At 41.1% G+C, this 17,332-nt stretch overlaps 2 protein-coding genes across 4 annotated transcripts in view; one reads left to right on the top strand and one right to left on the bottom strand.

The window, feature by feature from the left end:
- Window positions 1-6,148, bottom strand: part of Plag1 (PLAG1 zinc finger) — a 36,944-nt gene extending 30,796 nt beyond the window's left edge. For both annotated transcript variants that reach the window (XM_029476607.2, XM_029476608.2), the window contains exon 1: window positions 5,970-6,148. The gene's annotated coding sequence lies outside the window, so the exon portion shown is untranslated. The remainder of the gene's footprint in view (window positions 1-5,969) is intronic.
- A 453-nt stretch (window positions 6,149-6,601) lies between these two features.
- On the top strand, window positions 6,602-11,286 carry Chchd7 (coiled-coil-helix-coiled-coil-helix domain containing 7). Of its 2 annotated transcripts, none has more exons than XM_021160662.3 (5): window positions 6,602-6,707; window positions 7,124-7,270; window positions 8,985-9,050; window positions 10,462-10,560; window positions 11,148-11,286. In XM_021160662.3, the coding sequence occupies exons 3-5, from the start codon at window positions 8,997-8,999 to the stop codon at window positions 11,250-11,252; spliced, it is 258 nt and encodes an 85-aa protein (XP_021016321.1). In that variant the 5' UTR covers window positions 6,602-6,707; window positions 7,124-7,270; window positions 8,985-8,996; the 3' UTR covers window positions 11,253-11,286. The 2 variants fall into 2 exon arrangements, with proteins under 2 accessions (XP_021016321.1, XP_021016319.1); XM_021160660.3 differs by having other exon boundaries at window positions 6,627-6,876.
- Window positions 11,287-17,332: the final 6,046 nt, after the last annotated feature.

Genomic DNA, 17,332 nt, shown 5'->3' with positions numbered 1-17,332 from the left:
TCTAGAAATTAACAATCTTATTGGTGAAATACTCTTATCTTTATCTTGTCAAAGTTTTTAAAGGGCTATTAAGACTGTAAGAAATTATTCACATTGCCCTTAAAAAATCCACAGAGAGCAAAATTATTCTTAGACTGCAGCTTTAAAATTTATTTTATTATCCTAAACAAGTTTTAAGGTTTCTGATAATTAACAAGGGAAGTATTTTTCGATGATTTCTAAGGCTCTCAGACCATTTCACATTGCTACACATTTAATACCTCTTTAAAATCTCTTTTAAAAAACAGCAGCAAATGACTTTCTCCTTTTCCTTTTGTTAAAAATGAAATTCAAAGAAATCATCACTAGAAATCATAATTAGGATTTAGTTTAATCCACATCTACAGAAGAAGGGGCAAAGGCTTCAGAACTCTTGTTTCAAAAGGTGCTTACAGGTCCTGCAATCTGCACTAAAAATATTCTCTCATAAAATTCCCCAAAATACCACTCTGATTCTTTTCTTTCCGTTTCTTTCTTTCTCTCTTTCTTTTGTAAACTTGTGGGTTTGCTTTGTAGTTGGTTATTCTTTATTCACATAAGTTGAATTTTAAATTTACCATAATTCCTATTTTATTCTGAAATTCTTAGTTTTCCAGTTTCTCATTATTATTTTTGAATATTTTAGTTTACACTGATGTTGTATAATATTCTCATTGTTCAAAAGTATTAATATTTAAAAGGCATCAAAATCATATTTTTGTTCTCTGGTATCTTCACATTTCTAGGTTTTCTATGATTTTAAATTAAGAAAGGGCTGCACGTTCTTTTTAGCAGCCTGCTTTCCCTATGAGCCTAGGATGTAAGTGCAGAAGTTCTCTCACATGCACCCTCCACAAGGAGTAACTCCAAGCTCCCAGCACAAACTGTGGTTAGATTTAATACCAAGATGCTGCAGTAACTCTGTTTACAAGACATTCAGGGACTTTTATATACTAACAATTTTAGTGTAATATCATACTACTTCACTTTTTAAAAATGAGATATTATTTGTTTTGTAACATTTTTTGTACTTGATATGCATTTTAGAAAAGCAAAATCCTTAAGAATGACAAACACCAATATATATATACAAAATCAGAATACAAAAACATTCCAATGTCTTTGATATGTGAACATCATGCTATCCTGGTCAACTCTCCCCTGTAAGGAGTAGACAGACAGGAGGGCACACTAGGTAGAATGCAAACCTTAGGGAGATAGGCCAATGAATTTAAAAGTAAAAATCAAACTATGACTCTGTAATAATTTCTTTTAAGCTTTTATACAGATATATTTCTTATAATGTCAAATTTTAATAATTACACACCAATTTTTCATAAAAATTTATAACCTAGAAATATTCATTTACTTTCTCAAATTAAACCTGGAATTAAATTTACACATGAGATAAAAAAGTTGCCTTGGTGTGAAGGAAAAGCAGTAACCCGGTAGATTTCAGATTTGAGAGTTTCTAAAAAGGTTAGCAGTGAAATGATTACAAAAAAGCAACAATACATCACTTCTACTGTGTCCTTGTGTTAGAATGGAAAAGAGCTCTTCTTCATAAGCTCTGAAAGCACAGTGAACCTTACAGTTCATCAATCCGATGTAGCCTGCCCTCGAACTGAACTTATTTGTAAATACTGTTCTAAGGGTACCTAAACACGTACTAATTGGTTAAATATGCTGCTACATTAATTCCTGTTATAACTAAAGAAATAAAAATCCACCTTTGTTTTCAAGCAATGACTGACATGCTTTCAACATAGTCTGTGTTTCAGAAAAAAACATTTACCAGGTTCTTAAAACCCTTTAAATGATGGCTTAAGGGGCAGTTTTCCCCTTTCACCCTGAACAGATCTACTTGCTTAGCTTTTGCTTGATAAGACACTCTTCTCCTTCTGAAACTCTCATCTCATGTGTTAACAGGTTAATTTTTTACATGTTAAATTCTCAAAGAACAAAATTACAAATAAATAATATTAAAGCATTCCTAGAAGGATGGCTAGTTTGATTATACAGCTTGAGTAAAATGATTACTGAAGTAACCTTCAAAGGCAGGCATGGCATAGGTTTCAGTTGTATGTCTTTTAAAATCCCAGTTGTGATAGGAACATGACATTTAATTTAGAAAACAATAGTTTAATCCTTAGGTAAATTTCTAGAATATCATATGAAAATGTACATAATAACAACCAGGACTATTATAATAATGAAGGAAAAATTCTCAATTTTGAATTGATACTAAAGCAAAAAAATTCTTAAAATTTCAAATTATATTGATAAAGGAAAATTCAACTACTTTAACTATAAAATGTCTGCTTATTGAACCATTTTGATTATCATAAATAAATACACAGATAAGGGGTTTTATCAGTATTAGCCCACACTCACTATGTCATCCACCACTGCAGGAAATATTCATTTCAGAATTTTCAGTAGTGACCCTGGGCATCTAAGTCTCAGAGAAGAATCCTCCTCTGTGGGGTTTCTCTAACTGTAAGTGAAGCTGTATGGAGCATGAGATATCCTTATATTATTTCTGTGTATTGGTATAATTTAATAGAACTTCCAGCAAAGGAAGTTCAACAGGCAGGGTTTCTAAGCATCAAAAAGCCTTAATACAATCAACTCAACTCAGCTCTTGTGGCACTCCCTATGTAAGCAAGACTCTAAGAGTTACAGGTTTTCATCTGGACATTATAAGTGTATTTTTTTAATTTCAAAAAGAGCTGGTTTTACTAAACCCCAACAAAGTGTATGTTACTCTAAATGAGAAAGAATAACCTCTATTTTAACAGGTGAACTTGTGTTGAGGTTGACAATAAAGAACGAGATCCTATTTTTAAGTGCCCAAACACCTTAAATAGCTCAAGGAGCTAACAGAACCAAAAGCAAAACTTGCCTTGACTTTTACTGACACTGAATTTATTGGTAATTGTATTTGGTCTGTCAAAGCGGCAACTGCTCAGGATCCGAAAGTCTCATGCATTTTAAGCACAAAGTATAATCCTGACTACTTATAGTCAGAGTAACTATCTTGAGCCAGCAACATCATGAACATGCAAAATAAACTTCAGAGGGTTTTTTTTTTTTTTGTAAGTAGTGATGGAATTCTGAAATCTTTGGACACAAGGATCTGGTGGGGAGGGGTTACCTTCTTCACTGATACTTTACTCTCTTTCCAAGCATCAGGATTTCACAGTGATTGTGCCCCTGTGCTTTCCTTAGGGACTTCTTAGAAAGCTGTAGTTGTCCCCAAAGTGGGAAACCACAAGATGATGTGCTCACAGGTCACTGACACTGTTTTCATGTAGGTATGGACAGAAAGTGCTGAGAAAAGTCAGTTAGAAACAGGAACTAACACACAATGGATTGTCACAAAATCATTTTTATGCAGTATGGCAAAAGAGAACACTACCTAAGAAGTCTAAAAACTCAGTTCTTACTTTGGTCCATATCTATAAATTGTAAAAAGAAAGCAAAATAGAGATTTATTTCCCAAACTCCATATGGCCGTGGAAACTGAATATAAGTAGTTTCCATCCCCGATTAGTCATAATCTTAAATACTGTCCAGTTAGCAATGTACACATTTTACCTTTTGAAAATACTGCAGACATCTAAGACACAAGAGCAGATAGGAGCTAACGATTAATAAACATTTCCTGAGAAACACAAATCATTTCAGCGGAAAAGATACAAATCCATAGGTTTCAGGATATCCAAGCATTCTCATTTTCAAAGTGCAGAGTTATAACATATGCATAGGATGGACTATAATATTGAAATGTATATATAAACTTTTCCATGGTCTTCCTGAGAGCCACTCCCGCCTCCCTAGAAATGTCTACTGTTTACAATGTTAAGGAGTCTCCACCACTTTGCCTGTAATTTTCAACCAGAAGTCCTCAGTGTACCTGAAGCCAAGCTGAACTTTAGGTATTTCACAAAATGGCTGTAAACCCCCATTATGGGCATACATGGCTCTTTGATCTCACTGCACAGAATTCATAAGTGTTCAATAATGCTATACCATTACACCACACACCTTCAACTTTTTCCATTTTTCCACAATTCTTTCCAAAATCAGCTTCCAGAGCAAAGCAATGTAACATGAAAAGTTTCTGGGAGGGCTTGTTACATAAAAGAACAGCGTGGATGAAAACTAAGCCCCACACACATCCATCTTCTGCTGGGCTTGTTTATCCCTCCTCTCCCTCCATCACTCCTAAACTGGGGGGTGCACTTGAGTAATGGAAAGAGAAGGCTCTTCCATCACCACAGACTTCCAGCACCTCTGACTTTGGTCCTCTGTAAGTCTGCATAGGTGATGAAAACCCGAAGAAAAGAGAAGCTGTCCCTTTAAAATGCCCTGCTCTGTCCCAGATCCCACGTGGAACCAACATCAGCAGCACTTTCCCACTAACATCAATGTGATGCAAGAGGCACCATCCTTTTATATACATAAAACCAGAAAACTTCAGTCCAACATTCCTTAGTGAGGGCGAACAGGTGAAGCAAACGAGTCAGGAAGGGAGAAACCAAACAACTCCCACCCCTCCCCAGAAGGTTCGCCAGTCTTGCCCTCCAGTCTCTCTGGGCAACAGCACCTTTCCACCCCTCCTCTGGAGAGCCCAGCTTAAAGAAAGGAGGGAGCCACTAACAAAACCCGAGGCATAAATGCGACGAAAATGCAATCTAAAGCCGGAAAGGTTTATTCTTCCAATCACACATATTAACTCTATTAAGAAAATGGCATCACTTTTTTTCCTACCCCAAAAAGCAACCTCCTCACAGATCATTAAAAGGGAGTTATAAAATAGCAAACATAGTGTTTATCTTATCTCAGATCAGTCCACATTACCAATAAGTTTAGTAGTTTCTGCACTACCACCTCCCCCTCCCTCCCCCTGCTTCTCTTGCATTGGATTTTCACGTTTTCTCATTGTCGGTGGAGTTATAAAAGGCTTTTGCCCTTCGAAAGTTTAAAAAATAAATAAATATTAACTCCTTGGTCCCTGCAAAGTCCAAATGGACTTCAGGGGAAAGGCGGTTCACACTTTTACCTTTGGCGAGGAAGGGGGGCGCATCCCGGATTTTTAGGGATTTTTTGCGATTTTTTAACAATTTTTATTTGGTTATATGCCTGAGTTCTCCCTCCATTTTGGTTGTTTATGATACTGACAACAAGCTGTCCCTGCTCCGTCCCGATCTCCTGCTTTCATTTAGCACCCCCTCCCCCTACGCCCCCGCCGCCACCCGGCTGGGTCCGGTGCCCCGCGGACCCCGCACCCCGACTCGGCTCTCCCACCTGGGCAGGAGGGCAAAAACAAATGCATTTCTCCAGAAAAGAAAAACCTCTTCGGAAAAGGGGGCAAAGTTACCCCAAGTCACTCCCAGTGCCCCCCAAATATTGCCGACCGCGGGTCTCCGCCAGGCCCTTTGGGAAGCGACCTTCCCCCGGGATGTTTTGGTGGAAAACGCGGAGAGTTTCCTCTCAAAACCGAATTTATATTAATTTTTCCCTTATTTTTCGGGTCTCTAATGTCTTCCGCTCTCTCTGCTGCCGCTGCCGCTGTCACAATATTCACAGCACCAGAGAGGAGGAGGAGGAGGAGGAGGAAAACTTTTCAAACTTTCCAGACCCTGAATAAAAGGTTTTTTTTTTTCTCACCGACCTCACCTTCGGGTCCCCAGTCGCGTCGCCCCCTGCCCTGTCAGCAGCGACCTCGGGAGTCCTTGCAGCCCCGCCGCACGATTTTATTTGATTTTTTTATTATTATTTTTCTCTCTGGGGTCCTGAGCAGGGGCTGGGAGTAGCACAAACTTTTCCTCCTCCTGCCGCCGCCGCGGCTCCTCTGCCCCCTCGGCTAGTCCCATAATTTAAATAACCCTGATATTCCTCCCGCTAAACGCCTCCCCGCCGCCCCGGACCCCCGGAGAACTCACCGCGGGGCTTTAACATCCTCCCTCCGGCCCGTCCGCCGCCTTTACACCGCCCGCGGAATTTCTAATAATTTTTTTCTCATATTTCGGGCTGGACGCGGCGGGCCTGGAAATTGTTTCCTTACGCCTCTTTCCAGCAGCCATTGTAGTGTATGCGCTGCCCCTGCAGCTCAACTTGCAGCTGCCGCCGCCGCCGCCGCCGCCGCTGCCGCAGCCGCCGACGTCGCGCCCACCGCCGCCTCCTCCCCCCCACCCCCCGCCCGCTCGGCCGCCGCCCCCGCCCCGCGCCCGCCCGCCGGCCCGCCCTGGCCCCAGCCCGCCGAGGTGCCCGCCCTCCTCACGCTCCGCCCAGGGCCTGGCCAGTCCGAGCGGCCGCCGCCGGGTCCAGATGAGCTCATTGGTTGAGGTGGCTGCCCGTCAGGCCGAAGTGGTAAGAGCGATACTGAAGGGCGGGGGGCGCGGTGGGGCGGGGAGAGGGCGGGGTCTCACGCCGTCCCACCCGCTCCTCTTGCTTGAGCCCTCCTCCCGCTGCCCGGGGGCGGAGCGAACTGAGCCCGCCCCAACCTCACAGAGTTCCGCGCGCCTGTCAATCTGGCAGGGGCGCGCGTGGATTGGACAAACTGAAACGGGGGGCGCGGGGGCAGCATGTTGGGGTGCGCGCTACTTAAGGTCCTGCTGCGTGAGCCACTGACGTGTTTGGAACTGCAGCCGGCCCGGGTGCTGGCTGAGTGCTGGCCTGTGGTGAGTGGTCTCCGGCCCCTCCCTCCCTGGACGGCAGACCCGGGACAGCACTGCGCGGAGGGCTGACCCTAGTTCGTGGCTCCAAACCCTCCGCGGCGCGGCATGCCCCTGCCGCTGCTCACGCCACGCGATTCGTCCGGCCGGGGCAGCGGAAGGTGACCCCATGCAGGTCTGGGCACCCCGGATTGTGTCACTCCCCTCCTTGCTCTCCCCAGGTTCCCGCTCTACGCCGCCCCCTTCCTTCCCAGCCCCTTTTGTGGTGTTTACCTGTGTCCGCCCTCCACCGTCCGATGCTGCGGCGCGGCACCTCGGAAGGCGGTGCGGTCCCGGAGTCACTTTCTTGGAGATTCGTCTCCGACCTCTCAGATCCCTGTGATGTGTACTTTGACATTTTGTCCCTGGTCCTCTGTACCCAGGTTTATGGCGTGGTGTATTTCTGTTTCCGGATTTAACACTCACAGACCAGACTCTGAGAAGCCTGGGGGCCTGGACTTGTTCAGTAACGTGCCCTTCCCCCACTGCGGATCAAAGCTGCGAAGAGTGGGAAATCGGGAACTTTTTTGGTAAGCAGTTTTCCCTTTAGAGTAGATTTTAGCACTATTTCTCAGATGTGCTGTAGGTTTGTAGTCTTCCCTCAGACTGGTTTTCTTTCTGAATGTCATCTTGGAAGTAGTAGTGTTGTAACAGTTGTTCACTCCTGCACCTTCAAAAAGTAAGCAGATAAGGCCTCTTTAGCAGGGCACTCCATCTTGCCCTTCAGCCACACTCCTCCATGTAAATTGACATTTCCTCTTCCTGTACTGTTAACACAGGAATTCATACGAAGGAGGTGACATTCGGAAAACCATGCTTAGAGTGTATTTAGGATCCAGAATAAAAAGCAGTAAAACGGGAATAGCCTGAAGCAGCAAATTTGATGCCTGTTTTGTGTGGATACTTTTTAAAAGAATTTCTGGCTGATGATAATGAAACAACAGAATCTCATGATTAGGACGCAGTGTGAATTGTGTTTGTATCAGATTGTTGAGATTATTATATGCATGGCGTATGAACGATCAAGCGGAGCTCTGTGGAGACAGGACAGGACCGATATGAAAGAGAAGACTGTAGATTTTCTTAGTTCTGGTATTCTCTCAGGAAGAGGCAAGGCAGTCTTGTAAACTATCTTCCGAGGAGGAAAGGCTTCTAGATATAGTTGGACTTTGTACTGAGTGCCCTTCCTGTGAAGATGCTTCTGCTGGCTGGATATTTTCAACGAAGTTCATGAAATAAATGATTATCTGGTGATTACTGAAAGTTAAAGGACTCAGAGTAATCAGATTCTTTCTGTCTCCGGGAAAAGTTGGGCTCCTTTAGCTTAGACATCCTGATCTTTACCAGAATAGAAGAAGCTGGACTGGATGGCCATTGATTCAGAATATGTTCACTTATTAAGAGCTTACCGGCTTGAATTGCTTTTCTGGAATATACATTATTTTGTTTAACATTGTTTTTTTGTGACACTTCATACAAAACGTTGGACTTCTTTGAAAAGGCCCATGCATGTTTGTTTTGCTCTGTTTTTTAATTCAGTAGAGTTGTGTACTTCATACTGTCCTATTTCTCTGGAATCTGCTTTGATTTTTCGGTAGAAAAGTGATTACACTAGAGTAGCATTTGGGTGTGTAAGCCAGATCAGCCCCTTAAGCTTAGTAGAGGAAGTTTTTCAAAGATGGTGGGTGGCTCATCAATACCTTATCAATATATTGAGATAAATGAACCCCTTTCTCAAATAATTGTGACTGGTTTTTTACCTCTTCCCCTGCAAGAGAATTGTACAGTTTCATTTGAACTGGAATTTGAAGAGCAGTTGTACTTAATTGGCTGACTTCATAAAGTGTATGACTTGACTTCGAATAGCTAACTGGCTCTTAGGGTAATGTGATGTCTTTAATGGATAAAACCTTTGCAAAGCTGTATTTTTAAGACTCAAATTGGAAAATTACTGAGCCACAGTAGCATTCTCTGACTTCCTTCAACCCATGGAAAGTATTAATCTAAATAGAAGGTAGTACGGGAATTGAAAATTTCATTCATTGGTTTTTTAACTATGGCTTTCTAGAATGTTAAGTAAGCAGTAACTTGACTTTTGTTTGTGTGTGTTTCATTGTTTCCTATAGAGTACCTTCTACTTTGAGAACTAAATTTTGTGGGTAAATTAAATTAAAAGTGCTTGTGGGGCTGATGACATTTTCTGGTCATTTCCTTCTGACCTGTTTTTCTCCCGCCTACCTTCAGTAAGAAGACAAGATGCCCATGGTCACACGGCGGCTGAGAGATCCTGACATAAATCCTTGCTTGTCGGTAGGGTGGTTTGCTTTTCATTGCCATGAGTGTTAACTTGGAAAAACCAATATTAATTGTGTGGGTATCTGTCCTAAGCAGTTATTGAATAAAATATTTTTCTGTGAAAAAGATATTCCTGGCCAGTGTATTTTATTTCACTATAACACTTAAAAATGACCAAAATGTGGCTAAAGACTCTGTTCTTCAATTTTGCTTAATTGTGAAATAAACAGTGTTTGGTTGTCACTGTAAAACTTGTATATGTAGCACTAAGGAAAGTTTTTAGTCTAAACATGGGACAGTACAGCAAATTTACAACCAATGGTTTTAATCACAGCAATTATTTAATCTGCCTTTGAGACAACCTGGCTTGAGTCATGGGTTCACAGTAGGATTAGTTTATGTTAAGCTTAATGGTTTTCACAAAAGTATCTTATAAACAGCATTGTGTTGCAAAAATAAGTTTTTGTTGACATTAATTGGGTATAGCTTGCAACACTTTGTTGTGGCTTTGCCATTCCTGAGAAATACAATGTAAATACTATATTGTTGCTATGAGGAATATGAATCCACCATCCTTTACGGGGTTTTCAAAAATATACATTACACAGTACACATCCATTGGTCTATATCATCTGTTTCCAGCATTAAGTGTTGTTTAGGCAAGGTAGATTTTTCTTTAGGCCGTGAAGCAGATTCCCTGCGGATTTGAAACTTTATTTTAGATAACTTCTCATAGTCTTACCTTTCACTTTGAAGCTTGTTGTTCAATCTGCTTCTAGTTCAGGCAGCTTAAGTTTAATTACCAGTACTACCTACTTCATTTTAAACGCATGGCCTTGTGTTGCTTTCTTTTTGAAGTCACATTAATGATAACTATTAAAGCTGCGTATGTAATAGTATGCTTGCATAACGGAGTGAATGAATGATAGCCAAAAGTGCACCAAGATGGGTGCTGTTAATTTAGGTTGCCTTGATGTAGATCATTTACTTGTGTAATTTACTTGGAATCTCAAACCAAGCCTTAAGATCAAAACATCTAGTCAAACTGAGATCTAGGGAAAGCCAGGGAGCTGCACTGAGTTGTGGGAGGCTGGTTTCTGCTGCTTGCTGTGTAGCCATGCTCAGAGCACCTGATACCTTACTTCAGCTCCTGGAACAAATGACCATGATCAGTGCTTTGGCTCAAACTCATGTGATCAGATGCTTAGAAAACTGGCCCAGACTGGGCAAAAAAGATGTCTTTTCAAGTTGAGTGATTTCTGGAGTAGGTGCCTAGTATTTGGATTTTATGAGTCTACCCACCACAATGCACAAAAATAAGCCATTTGATATCTGTTCAGGGGAAAATAGCTTCAGAAGTTTTTGTGTTTGGGTCTTTCATAGATCACATTCTACATTTTAAATGATGATCTCTTACATATTTAAGGAATCTGATGCTTCTACCAGATGCATGGATGAAAATAACTATGACAGGGAAAGGTGTTCCAGTTACTTCTTGAAGTACAAAAACTGCCGGCGATTCTGGGTAAGCCCAACTTCTCAAGCTTGTTGTAAAACTTGTAAAGCTTCTTAGGCTTGTGACTAGCTGAGAATAATCAGTAATCCATAGTTTTCCCAGTGATGGCTGTAGGTACACTTACTCTTTGACCTTATCTTCTAAGTGGGATTTTAGTTCTACGGCATCCTTGAGAGCTTGTTTCATTCTTTTCCAAGGTTTAAGACTCAAGCTTTAATATAAATACATCTTCCTAGGTTAGTATCTTTAGTCATAAAATAGCCCTGAGTACTGCACCCAGGTCCTTCCTTTTCTGATAGACTTAGTTTCACTTCATAATTATGCATAGCTTTTGTAAGTGGACTGTATATACTCCTGTATATATACTTAATGGCATAGTCCTAACCCAACTCCTGCTAACAATGCTTTCTGGGTGGATAATCACTTCAGCGTAAATGTTAATAGATTGAAACATCTGGAGTTTTAGAAGTAGGTTTTGGAGTTTTAAATTTAGATTTTAGTATTTTCTTTTTAAAGAAACAACTGAAAATTACTGTCAGATTACTACCATTTAATATGTAACTGATTTTGGTGTTTTCTTTCATGCCTATGTATAGAATTCTGTCATGATCCAGAGAAGACAAAATGGAGTTCAGCCATCTATGCCTACAGCAGCAGAAAGAGACGAAATTTTGGGAGCAATGCAAAAGATGCCCTACTGAGTATTTGCATTAAAATTGTTTCTATAACTTGAAACATGTTTTGGGTTTTTTTTTTTTTTTTTTAAATCAATGATTGCTGAAATCTTAAGTCTTTACTGGTTCCATCCCAGGCAATTTTGAGTTGTATGTGGTGAGACAATTCAGCTAGCTTTAAGTCTTTTGTGTTTGCTTTCAGTGCTGTGACAAGAATGTTATTGCCACACTGTCACTCATAGAAGGACAGGACTATTAGGAAGGTCTGTAGAATTTGGGCTCTTTTAGGCCTGGAAAGAGATTTAGGTGAGAACAGGCTCCTGTGGCTGTTAGAAAGGTGGTGGTCCTCAGGAAAGGAACTGATTGCAAGCAACACAGTGATGGAGGAAATAATGCCCTGTGTTTAAAATGAGTAATGAGGTGGAGAGGGGATTGGCAGGTAGGTAGATGCATGGTGGGCCATAGACCTGGGGATCATCCTGGAAGTTCTTGCCCTGCTATATCCACCATCTTTAAGGTTAGTCCGTTGACTAGGAGGTAAATGGGCACAGGAAGACTACGGAGTGAATAGAGTACACAAGAGCCTTACTTCTTTAAGGACAGGCTTGATTCCAGGATTCTGGCTAAAACTCCATGAATTTTTGGATCACCTAAGGCCATAGCAGCAGTTCATGGACTGCAGTTATAGGCACAAATAAATAATGAAAAAAAAAAAAGAAACGATTCCTAGAAGTAGGATTTCTAGTTTCAGAACGAGAGCACAGGAGGCATGGAGTTTATTGGATGAATCAGTGTGGGTGAGATTAGAGTTTACCTTCACTTAATGATAGCAAACAATAAGTGTGCACTATGCTGATTGCATAGCACAGGAGCTCTCCTTATTCCCACTGCTTTTTCATAGATTCCTGTGTACTTAATGACATTCTATTCTAGGAAGTCAAAGCAAATTATTGTGTCCCTTTCCATCATTTGGGCTTGAATCAGGACATCATTTTAATGGGTGTTAACAATCAACTGTCTAGTCTGAAACTTAGCCTCAGAGGTTTTAAAACCAGATGATATCTTTATATTATTTTTCATGGCCTGGAACTTAGTGGTCCTCACAACTCAGCCTCCTGAACACTGGGATAACATGTGGCTTGACCTTGATTGTTAGATATTGTCCTGAGTAAAAAATGGATTGAGAATATTGTTTTGTTCAGAACTTGTGGGAGTGGCCAAGTTTTGTTTAATTGAGGCCCACGCCTGGAAAGGAAGCCCAGACCATTGCCTGGATGACCAAGAACCAGAGACTGGATAGATCAGAGACCTAGAATTGGTGCCTTGTCCAGTTGCCATCAGAGAGGCTTCCTGGGATGAAAGCAGATGGGAGCAGGTGCAGAGACCCACAGCCAGATGTGTGGAGAGAGTCTAAATTGATTTCTTCATTGGGTTCCTTCCGTTGGAGATGGGGGATCTGCGAAACCAGACTTTACATGTTTATTAGGTCTCAAAACAGGGACAAAGTAGGCCAGGGTGCCTATGTAACATATCAAAGCAGACCTGGCTGCCAGTTTCTCCCAGCATCCCTCAGTCCTTACCCTGCCCACTACCTAAAATTTCTCCAGCCTTGATCTGGGCTTTCCTTACCCCAGCACCCTAACCTACATAATGCAACCATTTTGGTTGCCCTACCCACTTGGTCTGGCTCCTCCCCCACCCCCACTCTTCTCACAGGGCCTGGCTCAGTCTAGTCATGTTCACTCTGTACTCTCCCAGATGTCTTTGCTATGGCTATTTGGTTATGCTCTCCCTTTTACCTACAATGAACTTTCTCCTGCACTGTACCTACAGGCCCTCTTGTCTTTCCTTTTTCTTTCTTTCTTTTTTTTTTTTTTAATTTAATACTAGTGTAATCATTTTGTAGCTATTTGTTGATATAACCCTTTAAAGTTTTTCATTTATTTATGTTTATAATTTCTGCCTTATAACTACCTTTATTACCTCTTAACCACCAGTGCTCTCATCTGAGTATTTCTCCCTGGTACCAAGCTGAGCTATGCTGTAGCTGCTAACTTTTAAGTCTCTGATGGGCTTTTCAGTCTGAACACCAGTCAGAATGCTAGTTTCCACATCTTTAGCACCTTTAACCTTGATGGTAGTCATCCTAATGGCTGTGAGTGGTTTGCATTTCTTTGGTGGTAAACATTTTTTACATGCCTTCTCATACAGAAACTGACTATACAAAAAGACTTTGGAGGAGCTCCGGTTTGACTACGAGACTGTCTGGTGTCTGATGGGAGCGAGAGTCTCAGTGGAGGGTCCTGATGCAGACCAACTGCGAGGCTCTGGGGCCTCTCGTTGTGCTTAAGGATGACGAGCTCTGGCTGGAAGAGATATGTGCCCCATATAGCCCAGGAGTTCACCAGCCTGTGAGGTCAAGTGATAACACATCTTGATGAGCTTCACCTCATCTGGAAAGTAGTTCTTTAGGCCTGCACAGAGATGCAAGGCTGCAAGCAGAACCAACACAAGATAAGAAAGGATCTGGTCCAGGTGTTCAGTTTTCCAGATCCTCGATAGTTCTTATGGCCTCCAGGGTTTTATCTTATTTTGACTTGGGAGAGGGAGTAACTTCTCTCTTCTCTCTCTCTCTCTCTCTCTCTCTCTCTCTCTCTCTCTCTCTCTCTCTCTCTCTCTCTCTCTCTCTCTCTCAGCTAGGTTAGCCTTGAACTGATGATGATCTTGAGCTTCTCATTCTCTTGCCTCTGCTTCCCAAATGGTATTACAGCCATGAGCCATGACCATGACAGCTGCAATGGCATCTTCTTGAGCATGCCACTCTGGCATCACCACTCAATCAACTCATAGATGTTGTCCACACCTTATTGATCCACATTGTGCAGCCCTTCTTGAAATAGTCCAGGGAAAAGTGGTAGGAGGCTTTTAGGTACAAATTGACCAGAGAGCTCTACGGTGGTGATATAATTTTGACAAATTATGGCTGATTAGTCATATGGACCTAACTGCCAAACAAAAGGCAAAAAACCAAAATGCAACCCAACCCAGCAACAACAAACCTGGAAATCAAAGCTACTAAGAAAAGGTCCCAGACGTTACTGCTGGAAGGGAGATTAGAAGTCAGAATAAGGAGTCTTAAAGTTTGTCTCAGAGAAGCCGGGTGTGGTGGCGCACACCTTTAATTCCAGCACTTGGCAGGCAGAGGCAGGCGGATTTCTGAGTTCGAGGTCAGCCTGGTCTAGAAAGTGAGTTCCAGGACAGCCAGGGCTACACAGAGAAACCCTGCCTCGAAAAACCAAAAAAAAAAAGTTTGTCTCAGAGAAATGTTATCAAGGCAAGATACAGTTCCATGAGACCCCAGGACACTCTTGTCAGAGTGCTTTACATACGTTAGATACTAGATAAAAGGGTTATAGTTAGATACTAGATAAAAGGGTTTGAATAGTTTCCTCATCTGTGGGTTGATTTCCACTTAAGGTATCTTTATGAATCATATTTTTTCAGTTTTATTTTTTGTGAATGTAAGTTAATCAACATTATATTAGAATATTAATCTATGAAGTGCCTTTTCCCCTCTTTTGGTACCTAATCTAAGAAAGCATTGACAAATGTAAGGTCATGAAGGCTTACATGTAATATACACCTATTTTCTTCTAAGAGGTCTATGGTCATAACATTAAAGCATCTTTATGCTTTGAGTTACTTTTGATGTAAAGTCTCAGGTGAATGTCTACTTTCATCTTTTACCCATGGCTATCTGGTTTTCTCAACAGCTATTAAAAAAGACTATTCTTTGTCTCATTGAATTAGCATCTTAGTTGCAAATCATTGATTATACATGGTAAGTAGTTATAGTCTGCAATCTATTCTGGGGAAGCCATATACATCTATCCTTGGGCTAACACATTTATCTTGATTATTTTAGTTTTGTATCAGTGTCATTATTCTGTGATGACCTATGTCTGTTAAGTATATTTTCTATGCAGCACTCTGACGACAAACTTACATGGGAGTTGTGAATATATGTGTACACTTGTGTCTGTATGTGGAGGCCAGAGGTCTATGATGGTATCTTCTTCAGTTGCTCTCCACCTTACTGAGATAGAATATTTCACTCAGATCTGGGATTTCTCATTTAGGCTAAGCTGGCTGCACAGTGGGCTCTAGGAATCCCAGTTTCTGTGTCTCCAGTGCTGGTGTTACAAGCATGTGCCAGCACAGCCTGCTGTGGCGGTTTGAGTGAGAAATGTATCAAGAAAAGTTCATGTATACGAGCACTTGGTCCCTGACGGATGGGGCAGTTTGGGAGGTTATGGAACTTTAAATGGCAGAGGCTTGATGAAGAAGTACATCGCTGGTGAAGGGCTTTGAGAATATACAACTTCACCCCACTTCCAGCTTTTTTGTTTGTTTGTTTCATTTTGAATAAGTGATCTCTCAGTTTCTTGTTCCAACTGCCTGCAGCCATGTCTTCCCTCATCATTGTGCACTCTCCTGGAACCATAAGCTCAAATCAACTTTTCCATAAGTCACTTAAGGTCATGGTATTTCATGACAGCCACAGAAAAGCAAGAGCAACACCTGATTTTCTTAAACAGGGGTCCTGGAGGGTTGAACTTACATAAGAAGCATTTTACCAATTCAAACATCTCCTTAGACCTCTTACTTGTATATTTGGAGCACCAAACCCTGAAATTGTGTGTGTGTGTGTGTGTGTGTGTGTGTGTGTGTATGTGTGTGTGTGTATGTGTGTGTGTGTGTGTATTTGAACCTAGTGGTTACACCCAGACAAAACTGTTCAATTCAACATTTGTTTTCAGTAATTCCCTACTTCTTTTCTGTTTTATAAATAAACTGATAATTTCAGTAGAGTTGTTCAAGTTCATATTGCACTGCTTATTTATTAATCTTACACAGAGACAGGCTGTAATAGTTCCAGCTGGCTTTGATCTATTCTCCTACCTCAGCATCTTGAGTGCTGGGATTACAGACATGTAACACCATATCAAGCTTCCCAGAACCAACTGAGTATTGTAGACTTTCTAGGATATTTTGTCACCGCTGTTTGTAATAGTTTTATCTTATTGTAACTGGGAAATATTTTTTGGAAGTTAATTTTGTAATTATATATATGTATAAAAACTTAGTGTACATTAACCCCAGTTTAGTGGTGAGTTCTTTAGCCTTTGCTTTTGTAACTGGGAAATATTTTATGTATTTATTATATTATTGCCCCCCCACCTCTTTCCTATTTGCCCTTCTTTTCTCTATTTTTGGTAGTATGTTAACTTTGTATTATTTTCTTTTAAGTCTCATGTTTCCATTCTTAAAATACTTTGTCTTAATCCTTTGAGGATTTCATACCATGTATTTTGAACCCATTCTCTCTGCCCTTAACTGCTTCTCTTACCACCCTTTCAGCCCTCCCATCTCTTCTTATGCAACTTTGAGATCTATTGAACTCTTCTTTCCCAGTAGTCTAGTTTTTGTTGCACAGTCTTGGCCTGCTCTGGATGGTGATCAGTCCACTAGGCAACATTTAAAGAAGTGAACCATCATTGCTAATCTGCTTCTCAGTTAGTGATGGGATTACATAGCCACCTTTCCCTTTAATACTGGGTCTTTATCTGGCTGAGCTTTTGCAGGCCTTGTCCCAATTGCTCTGAGTTCATACGTGTATCTGCCATTTGTGTCTGGAAAACATGTTTCCTTGTCACTATCTATTATCTCTAATTCTTAGTCTTTTTTTCTTCTCTTCTAGAAAGATTCCTGAACCTAGGGATGAGGTATTCATGTCTACTTGGGGGCTGACCACTCAACTATTATTGACCAGGTTAGGGATTCTGTGTTAATTGACATCTACTGCAAAGGAAGCTGTGCTCGATAATGGTTAAGAGATGATCTGACCTATGGGGATAGCAATAGTGAAAAATTAGGAGTTGTTTTAATACGTCCATTTTTATTCCCCCTTTATTTAAATCTGCATTTTAAACTTTCTTGTTACTAGGGATTTTCACTGTTGCTTTTCTTTTGCCTTTTCTAATTTCTTGGTCTTTTCTGTTCTCCTATCCTTTTATTTTTCCTTTCTCTTACTCAGCCTTACTTCC

The sequence above is a fragment of the Mus caroli genome, unplaced genomic scaffold (genome assembly GCF_978045245.1).
Source record: "Mus caroli unplaced genomic scaffold, Mus_caroli_1 scaffold_6, whole genome shotgun sequence".
Classification (NCBI taxonomy): domain Eukaryota; kingdom Metazoa; phylum Chordata; class Mammalia; order Rodentia; family Muridae; genus Mus; species Mus caroli.
The sequence above is the reverse complement of the archived record's forward strand: the minus strand, read 5'-3'. Positions and strand labels throughout refer to the sequence as shown.